The following is a 10747-nucleotide window of genomic DNA, read 5'->3' on the forward strand; positions in this document are numbered from 1 at the left end:
TACTGGCAGTTCTTCCTGAAATGAGACCAGCACTCAGAATTAGTATAACTCAGCTGCTGGTTGGCTGAATCACTCATTTATAGTGGTAGTGCTGCGGTGGCTGTGAGGATACAGGGGGCACAGGTAAGATCATGTTGTGTATTAGACCAACTGTCACATTTAGGAAAGATCCTCTTTTTGTGGACTTTCTCCTATGACAGTCCAGATCGTGTTGTTCTGATGTGCATGTGGTCAACTCGAAATGCGGTAAGAATATCAAAGAACACCCAGAATATTAAAGCTGCGTCTTGTCTGTGCTACAGGTGGGCCGTACGGCTCTCTAGGTGTGGACTACGAGTTTGAGAAGCTCCTGTGTAAGATATTTGGGGAGGATTTCATTGAGCAGTTCAAGATCAAACGCCCCGCGGCCTGGGTGGATCTGATGATCGCCTTCGAGTCGCGCAAGCGCGCGGCAGCTCCCGACAGGACCAACCCCCTCAACATCACCCTGCCCTTCTCCTTCATTGACTACTACAAGAAGTTCCGAGGCCACAGCGTGGAACATGCCTTGAGGAAAAGCAAGTGAGTTGTTGGAACCGCATGGATGCAGAATTAACTGCTGGTAGCAAAGAGAAATAATTAAAATATCCTAATTATATTGGGAGTGAAAGGTAATGGCGTGAAAGTGTAGTGCGAGGACGAGGAAATGGGGTTGCCTCTGGTGCAGTTTCCAGAATGAAAAGTTCTGACAGATCTCTTGCAAAAGCTTTTCTGTACAAGACTTGGCACTTTCCAGGTATTGCTTTCTATGATTTCTGTTAGGCTACCACTGCATCACTTTCTTCGACTGTGTATTGTGAGTCTCTTGCATGTGTAATTAGGAATGTCAGATCAAACACAGGATTTGTTGCCTAGAACTTTAATTCTTAGCGGCCTGGATCCTGGAAAAAATCCAGGATTGTGAGATGTGTAAATATGTTTATGGCTTGAGGGAAGTTATTAACAGTATCAGATCACTGGAGAAAACACACTACTGCATAAAGCTCTGCAAGGGAAAAGCAATCAGCTTTTGAAGTGATGGCAGGCTTTTGCTTTTTATGGTATTTTACAAGTTTAATAGTTTTTGCTTGATAGGCAGGGAGACATAATCCCCTCCAGAGATTTCAATTCATAATTTTCAGCATCAAGAAGTCACCCTGAATGACAAGATCGTGAGCTGCTATAGAAAAGGAAGTGAGCAGAAAGTAGAAATGGACATTTTGCATCTTTTGAAGTTACATATTACAGAAAACCTGAAGTTTAATAGTCTAAAAGAGAATGAACAGGAGAACCCATGAATCTGGGGCAAAAGGCTTAGGACCTGAGAGGGGAAGATTTGATATTTAGTACCTGTACCTTAATTTTTTAAACTAGACAGTGTTGAATGTAGTATGCAGGCTGAAACTCCTGCATCTCCAGAAGTAAATGCACTGTAAGCTTAAATGACTTGGCATCCAGCTAAGAGTCACTTCCCAAATGACACTGAGGTTCTGAAATCATTAAAAATTTCTGGAAATACTCCCCCTCACGAGGCCATCTCCTTTTTATTAGCAGTCTTAATAGTGAATCTTAGAGGAAATTCTAAATGCTCCCTTGAAATGAAATGAAATGAATTGGATAACAGGATAAGAAGAGTGTAAAGGTTGACATGTAATGTGCATGAATGAAAGGGAGATTACTGAGCTATACAGATGTGTATCAGTGATAGAATAGCATAATGCCTATGTTCACTTAATAAATGTTATGCCTCATTAAAAATGCTGCTCTCCCTTCTGCCTCCTGAGGCTTCCCAACTTGCTTGTTTTCCTTGTGCGTTTCCAGTGGCTTTGGCCTGCTACTGCTATAATCTAAATGTTGCCCTTCTGGGGATGAATCAGTGCTGTTTCAGATGAACGAGCACTGCATCGACTGCCAGCTGTTTCAGAGAGTAGTTGAGCATTGCAAATGCTGCAGAAGGCAATCAGGCAAAGAAAACAACAATTAGACAAGCCAAAATAATAATTCTCCCTTCAAGTTTTACATAACTGCAGTTGGTATGGGGCTAGGGTGAGCTGAGGCACTTCCTTCCAAGGAAAATGCAAACTCATTAATTCATTTATTTAGTGGTGGTTGTTCTGCAGCTCAGCTGCAATGCTTAAATGTTCTTTCTCACTGTTCCTATGCAGTGTGGACTTTGTGAAGTGGTCCTCCCAGGGAATGCTGAGGATGAGCCCAGACGCAATGAATGCTCTTTTCAAACCTACGATTGACCAGATCGTTCAGCACCTGAGTACGTATCTCTGTGAGATTCCTCTTCCTGGCTGAGCTGAAACTGAAGCATTGCTCACCCGTTTCAAGCCAGTAACAACCCTCCTGGTATGCACCAGCTGTGGACAAGTTCTGAAACTTGCAGCTTTCTACAAATCAGCTAGGAAAATAATAAATACAAGGGATGTCTCCTTTACACCTAGCTCTAGTGCTCGTTACCTAGTGTGAGTCAGTTCTGTTACTGCCTAAGCTTCAGTTACTCTGTGCTTCCAGGGCTGCAAGCATTCAGAGGGCTGACATGCACTGAGAAACCCAGATCCTGCCTTTATTCTTCCTGGTTCAGGCAACAACTAAATTTTGCCAGAGCTGTAACTCGTTTCTGACTATTCCAGCTATTAAGACCTCGAGTTCATTCCTTTCTAGTGGAAGGTCACATTTGTTCATGACCATCCAAATCACTCACATCTCTAAAGCACAAATAGTAAATGATGCATCATGGTAAAAGTACTTCCAGGCATGGCTTAAGCAGCAATGAATTTATTTGTCCAGTAATGGAAAGTGACGTGTGCTTATTGGGAAAGTTACTATTTAAGGTCTTTCTAGCAGCAGAAGATGAAATTTGTATTAAGTAGAGTATAATGCTTGTGGTGAGAAAAGTGTTGCTTTCTACACATTACAAAGCACTATTTGGAATAAATATCCAGTTTTGCTCAATCATTAGCTAAATTTCAGAATTTAACAAGACAGCAAGTATAGAGCAGCTGATATGTGGGCAGGGAGGGGACACCTAGGACTGCAACAGTTGTGACAGGTAACTTACTTGTTTGAACTAAAAGTGAGCCTATAACTGAACTGGTTTTCTTGGAAGTAGGAGACGTGGGTTTAAGCTAAGAAGGAAAATCTCTAAAAATGTAAAGAGGGATTATTTTGCAGATGATATTTATTGTGGTTAAGAAGCTGGGGTCAGAAATAATAAGTGAATTTGAAATGGAGTGATTTATCTGGAATGCAATAAAGGGTCGGTTTTAAATGCCGCTTCAGCAGTGTTGTGTGGCTTGAGGTGAATGAATTCATAGTGGAATATACTGGAGATAACAGAAGTGGGACTGCTGCTGCGTGCTGAGGGTGGCAGTGTGGGCACAGATGTGGCAGTTTCAGATCATGTGCATGGAGCACTCAGTGCACTCGGACATTGGCGTTGTCCCTTGCATTGCTTTGTTAAAGTGGATTTTATTGACCGTTCTCCGTTTCCGTTCAGGTGAAGTGTTTGACAAGCCGGAGGTGACCAATGTGAAGTTCCTCTTCCTGGTGGGCGGCTTTGCCGAGTCCCCCTTGCTCCAGCAAGCCGTGCAGAGCGCTTTCGGCTCCAGGTGCCGGGTCATCATCCCCCAGGATGTGGGTCTGACCATCCTCAAAGGAGCTGTTCTCTTTGGCCTCGACCCTGCCGTCATCAAGGTGCGGCGCTCCCCTCTCACCTACGGCGTCGGGGTGCTCAACCGCTTCGTGGAGGGCAAGCATCCCCCGGAGAAGCTGCTGGTCAAGGACGGCACGCGCTGGTGCACCGACGTCTTCGACAAATTCATCTCAGCCGACCAGTCCGTAGCCCTGGGAGAGACTGTGACACGCAGTTACACACCTGCCAAGCCTTCCCAGTTAGTAATAGTGATCAACATCTACAGCTCGGAGCAGGACAACGTCAGCTTCATCACCGAGCCCGGCGTGAAGAAGTGCGGCACGCTGCGCTTGGACCTCACGGGAACTGACGCCGCCGTGCCCAACCGGCGCGAGATCAAAACGCTGATGCAGTTTGGGGACACTGAAATCAAAGCCATGGCTGTTGATGTTGCGACCTCTAAAAGTGTCAAAGTTGGTATTGATTTCTTAAATTACTAACGGGCCCTTCCCCCTCCCCCCACCAAAGCCTGTTTGTGAGACTGTTCTTCTTCCACTGTTCCATTTTTTGACTTCCGTCTGTCACGTCGTCACCTTGAATTTCAGCAGGCTATACGAGAACAGCTGTGAGGTGGGGTATGTTGTGTTTGTGTCCTTTGGTGACCAAGGACCGCATTTTGAAAAAACCCTAAAAAAGTTTCGGGAGCAAAAGTTCCAGAGGTAGTAAAAGTTACCAAGTTACTCAAGCATGCTTAAAGATCTACCCTTATAAAAATAAACACTGATTATTGTTGGGTCCTGAAGGTTAGTTAAAAAAATACCAAGTTATAATCTCTTTGCCTTGTTCTTCTTCCTTTTCCTCCTGAAAAAAACTCACTAACCCACGTGGCTGTTGTAGGGGGTGTTATCTGTGTGGGAAATCTGTTTAAACAGCACCATCCTCTGGCAATGGGAACAAATTAGTAGTTTTATTGTATTATTTTGATTTTGCCCAGTGCTTTCAGAATTTAAAAAGTTCATTGCTGAAAATCAATGACTCAAAGAAATAGGATCTAAATTGCTTAAATTCTGAGCAAAGAAAGTCCCCAGAAATCCTTAAAATTATATTTAGGAAATACAGATGTGTTTTGGGGGCCTAATATTGATTGCTCCAGTTTGAAAACAAAGCCTTTGTTGTCAAAGCTCTCAGAACAAGCTGTCAGATTAATTAGCTAGCATTACCCTCATTATACTTTGGAAAACAGTAAGAAGAACAATTTCTCTTTTGGGTCTTCTAAACTTATTTTTGTTAGTCTCCATCTGAAACCACAGAATCACAGAGTAGTTGAGCTTGAAGGGGACATCCATTGACTATCTGATAAAACTTCTTCATTCTAAGCAGTATCAGTCAGAACAAGTTGCTTTTTCCAATTCTTACTATCTCCAAAATGAAGATCCTAAACTCCAGGCAATTTACTTGACAACCCTCACTGCAAAAGTTTTTTTTCTTACTCTTAGAAGGAATTTCTTGAGTTTAAATTTTTGCTTTTTGCGTCTTTCTTGCTCCTTCACTGAATACCTCTGAGAAGTCTGGCTCCATCCTCTTTCCTGTCTGCTCTCAGGCATTTGTACACATTCCGAGCATCCCCTGAGCCTCCCTGAGCCCAGCAGCCCCAGCTCTCTCAGCCTCGCCTCACATTAGAGATCCCCCAATCCCTTCATCCCCTCCATGACCCTTTGCTGCTCTCAGTGCTGCGTGTCCGTGTCTCTCTTGCCCTGGGAAGCACAGAACTGGGCCTGGCACTCAGACATGGTCTCAGCAGGGCTGCATCAGGGGAATAATCACTTTGCTGGACCTGCTGGCAGTGCTGTTCCCAGTGCAGCCCAGGAGGCTCTTGCTGTTCTGTGTGGCAGGGGCACATTGCTGGCTCACTCTCAGCCTCGCTCCGTGTCTGCCACGACACCAGGGTGTTGTTGTGCTGCTTCCCAGACAGCTGGGCCACAGCTGCTCCTGCTGCATGGGCTTATTCCTGCCCAGGTTCAGGACTTGGCACTTGGCCTTGCTGAACTTCATGAGGTTCCTGTCTGTACATCTCTCCAGGCCGTCAACGTCCCTCTGACCCATCTGCTTTATCAAGCACTTCCCCAAGTGATTGTATTTCTTTTCTTGTTCATTCCTGTGTTAAGATTTGGAAGCACAGCTGGATGATGGCTGTCCAGAAACATTTGAACAATTCAGAAGAGACAAAAGTACCATATCAAAAGTACCATAATGCATTTTTTGTAGCAAACATTTAAATTCAGTAAAATACATTGCTGGGTTGAATTGAATGGCCAATGAAGTGGAAGGCAGAAGCCAATAGAATGAAACTACAAATAGCATTAAATAAAGCTTACCTTGCCTGGCAGTGAGCACAGAGCTCTTGACACAGGAGAAATGCACTGATGGCCATGGTAGCATCTTGTTATCCAAATAACAACTTTGTGGAAATGTTTCCTTAAGCATGCTCATCTGAAAAATTTATTTTGCAACTAGAATAGTTTTTATTTTGCAAAATGCTACAGGAGGAAAACTTCTGAAACCGACATTCTGTATCTGCCATGAACCGACAACTTCAGATTCAAATCCTAATTCCACTCCAAATTAGCAGACTGGTACCAACCTTTAGAATCATCCTAAAATGCTGATACTTTTCAGAGCATTTATACAGAGCTGCCTGATTACCTGCTGGAATTCATTACATTTTCAAAACTTTGCAACATTAATTATTAATCTAAACTTTCCTTTTTAAAAAGCTGAGCATGAGTTAAATCCATTACTGACAGTTTTGGGAGATGAAAGCTTTATCAGTTATTTCATTAATTTATGTTCCAATCCTGCACTTAAACTTTCTGTGGTTATCCTGGAGTTTTGCCACAGTAGAGAGCTGCAGAACTGATCCACTGCATTTTGTCATTGAGTTTTCTGTGTCTCCTGCAGAATTCCATGGTTGAACGGGAAATGTGTTCTGCATTCAGCTTTAAAATAAAGAAATAAATAAAGGACTACGAAGAATGCTAGTCACAGTATCCTGCTGGATACTTTCTATAATTACAAAGTGTGCTTGCTAGCAGTCGATTTCCTGCTGCCTGCTAAATGCTTTAAAAGCTAAATACTGGGAATTTTTTTGTGTGTGTTGCTTTCCATGGTTTACAAACAAGAGAAACTTTAAGATGAGTTATGAACAATATAATTTTATGTATATACAATATTTAAATATTGTACAGACTCTTTCTTTCTACAGTGCTATTTTCTTGTATAAAAATGCACTTTGCCTCTGTTGATTTCATTCAGCTGTTAATTTTAAATAACACAGTTTCTCAATCAGCTTCTGTAATTATAGGCTTTTAAAGATGGTAAGATATGAAATATAAAAGGCCGATCTCATAATAATAGGAAAGAAATGTTGGTGTGTCAGAGTACACAACATTCTCCCTGCAATGCTAGTCATACCAGCTAAGCACATCACGCAAATGCACTAGTCTGTTGCTGGGGTTTTCATTTCTTTGTTTCAGATGGTGACCATTCCATCTCCAGCAATTCTGCATAATAATGGATGAATCCTCCTGTAAAACCAAAAAATCAGATTGTAAAATCTGGGTATACAGCTTCTTCACTAGGTTTTGGGTTTTTAATAAGGGTCTTCTCTAGTTTAAAAAACAACAACAACAACAAATGAAAAACTACCTTCCAGAGCCAGGCAACACTCTTGTATTGTAGCTGCAGGTAAGACACAGTCTCTTGTCTACCACTTCTATCTGCCAAAAACCAAAATTCTTACAGAAAAATAGGCTTTGCTGTCTTTGCATGCTATGTTAAGCTGAATCTGTCCAGTTCTGCACAGATTTGTTTTCAGTGGCCTTAACACAGGATTTGGTCTAATAAATGGCTGCCATTCCCCATCCCCCCTGTTGAAGAGGAGGTGACCTGCAAGATCAGGTGGCCCGTGACTTTTGTGCTGTTTCCAGCCTGTCTGCAGGGAAAGCTACAGGTGGTTTCTGCAGCTCTTGTGAAGCACAGGTCCCTGCACAGCAGTGATTCTCTGCCCTCTCTGATTCACCTTTTGTAAGATCCCGTCTGGATCCAAGCAGGGGCTTGTTGCTGGAATCCCTGTAACTGTAAAACGTGGTTTACGTATTTTTGCACTTCCTCCTTCAGTCTGATGAGAACACTATCAAGCTTATCTTTGCAGAGCGCTGAACTACTGAACAAACTCCCAGCTGTCCTTGTTGCCCTCTTTCAGAATGGAAAATCAGCTTGTCTTTCTAAGAAAGTAGAATTCTTAAGTAGAATATTATGCTGTGGTCTGTAGACTATAACCCAATGAAACAACTTTACATTATAAGAGGCACGTGGATGCCCATTTCAATAAGGGATGTTAGGCTGTAAAATTAATATGAAATTTAGTAGGAAATGGGGCATTTTTAGAATTGTAGTTATGACACTTTTGCAGGACATTCCCCTGCAGTGCATTTTGTTGGTAGGGGTTTCAGATGACATTGTGCAACCTAATGTTGAAAAGACAACAAGGCCGGCTATCCACAGAAAGCAGAAGGTCTTGGCAGGAGTTTTGCCCAAAGCAGCAACTTGCAAGTTTGGGTCCAAGTTACTGAACTCTAGGCTGAAGTTTAGCAGCTAATAGTGATGGAATGATTAATTGTGCTAGAATATGATAAATGTGCAGTGGTGGTTAGGACAGTTTGTGTTGGTATGAGTATACCAATATTCATATACAGGAGTTTTAATGCATTATTATGAGAAGGCTAATTATATATTGCAGAGATTTAATAGCCAAGATAAGCTGCATATTTATGATATGAAGTGGCTTAAGCAGATGAATAGTATAAAAGTTGTTGGGCATAATGTCACAGTACTCACCTGCTTGAAATAAACTATATTATAAAACCAACCATTGTGGTCTTGTTCACCTCTGTGCAAGATAAATTCAGATTTCACTGATACTTGGAGCTGTTCACCACTTGTCTGGATTGTATCTTGAGTGTTCTTGTGTCTTCAGTCATGTCAAATAAAATACCTTAAAACTAATTCCTCTTTTTGGGTGCTACTATTCTTATGAAAATGGCTATAAAAAGAAACCTAATTTATTATGAAAGTGAGGCAGTCCAAGTGGTTATGCGTGAATGTGGGTGCTCTTTCATGTGTGCAACAGAGCAGAAGTGACACCAACCATCTGGACAGCTTTAGTTCACTTGTGTGCCCAAGGTGGAACTTTACTGCCGCTCATGACTCAGCTTCCAGCAGAATCGGCGTAGCTCTCTGAGTAAGGTGTTTGGTGGGGTTCAGGCAGAAAGAATTTGGGCAGTACCAAAAGCAGATCAGGTATTTTCTGTAATGATGCTCTCAGAGAGCCAGGAAATCAAACACAAAATCGGATATATCAAAGAGAACTGTAATCTCTTAGGTCTTGTATTACTAAAAACTGTTTTATGGTTAAAATGCGTTGTCAGGCCAAGAAGCTGGCCAATAACCAGGTATGTTAGCATGAGAATGTGCCTCTTTATAGACCTCGGGATGTTCAGTAGTGTCCAGCTGCACTGAGAAAACCCTTGCATAGCAGTTTGTGCAGTATTACATTTTTCTGCTGTCAGCTGTAGGCCGTGTCCCTCTGAAATTCAGCCGTGTTGGCACAAGCTCTGGAGGTGATTCAGTGGCACAGGTGACCTTGGTCCACGATGCTGCAAAGATGCAGAGATTGAACTGAGATGCTTTCGCAGCCACTACACCCAACTTCCACCTATTTGCTGCAATGAAGGTGTTTTACAAGTGCTTTATGACTATAATTATAAACACCATCCTAATAGGCTAGGTACTGTATTTAACTTGTAATGAACTTGATTTCAGCTAAACATTCAATTAATGTTACTAGTACAATGGGAAATATAATTACAGTCTTCAGAGACACATTAAGAACCAAATTTTGCTTTCGGTGTTCTACCACGCTGCTGAAGATTCCAGGGGGGTTTCATGTGTGTGCATTCAGAATTTGGTCCTTGCACTGGACTTTACTAAATCTTAAGGCTTTCTCCTAGGAGGGTGTTTATGTTTAAAGCTACAGCCCCATCTTGATCGAAGGGATTTTGTGTAAGTTCTTGGTTCTGAAAAATCACGTCAGTCCTTGCTGAAATTTGCAGTTTGTATTTACGTGAATAGCTGTGGAATGAAACAGCTTGTAAAAGGGCCTCCCTGACAGCAGTGTCCAACTCTGTCTGAGGGACAGTGGATTCAGAGCTCATTTACTCAGTGCAAGAACTGCTTGATTTTGAAGAGAGGCAGCCTGGATAAATTGGTGAGAAGTGCAATGCTTTGTGTGACTGGAATCCAGGCCTGGTTTTTGCCAGTCTTGTACTTACTTTTTTTTAGGGATAAATTCTGTTTTATTAGTTCTCATTCATGCCTTGCTGTGTTCTAACAATCAAAAACATTTTTGTGGTGGAATCAATGCAGAATCACTATAAGGTATTGTGCTTTTTTCCTTCAAGTTAGAGACTTAAACGTGAGTATTCAAAAAAAGGAAGAAGTTTCCATCACAGCCTGTGCGGTTCACAGATGCAAAGATCAGTTTCTTACAACAAAAACTGTCTTGTGCCATTCTTACACCATGTATTGTGTGATACTTAGTTAACTGCAAACATTTTTCTGCAAACCGAGAAATTCTGTACTCTTTGGTTAACGTACAATTGATTAGGTATTGGCTATGATTTTAAAGTAGTACCTCTTTTCTCATTTTTCATTGTAATAGTAGGGAAAAGTTTACTAGATGCCATATCCCAGGAGCTCTGGCTTTGTGCCCAGAGCAGAACCTACTGAATGAGGCCATGGTGTTTATTACCATGTGATGGCAAAAAAAAAAAAAAAAAAAAAAAAAAAAACCCCCCCCAAAAAACAAACAAACAAAAAAAACCCAAAAAACTTGACAGAGATATATTGCAGCCACTATGATCCTTCTGTCAGTGTCCACAGGTGAGCTGACACAGACATGGAACAATGAAAAATAAATCTAAGCTTACTCTGGGAATATTGTGTGCTGCAGCAGAGCCAAGACATCAGAGG

General features: G+C 41.9%; 1 protein-coding gene across 1 annotated transcript in view; it reads left to right on the plus strand.

Annotated features, from left to right (window-relative positions):
* The window catches only part of HSPA12A (heat shock protein family A (Hsp70) member 12A), a 53083-nt gene extending 44361 nt beyond the window's left edge, over positions 1-8722 (plus strand). The window contains exons 11-13 of the mRNA XM_066190857.1: positions 303-561; positions 2184-2287; positions 3524-8722. Coding sequence (XP_066046954.1) covers positions 303-561; positions 2184-2287; positions 3524-4158 — 998 coding nt within the window. The 3' untranslated portion in view covers positions 4159-8722. The remainder of the gene's footprint in view (positions 1-302; positions 562-2183; positions 2288-3523) is intronic.
* The last annotated feature ends 2025 nt before the right edge of the window (positions 8723-10747 follow it).

The sequence above is a fragment of the Chamaea fasciata genome, unplaced genomic scaffold (genome assembly GCF_029207755.1).
Source record: "Chamaea fasciata isolate MVZ Bird 193981 ecotype frontalis unplaced genomic scaffold, bChaFas1.0.hap1 SCAF_9, whole genome shotgun sequence".
Lineage (NCBI taxonomy): Eukaryota > Metazoa > Chordata > Aves > Passeriformes > Sylviidae > Chamaea > Chamaea fasciata.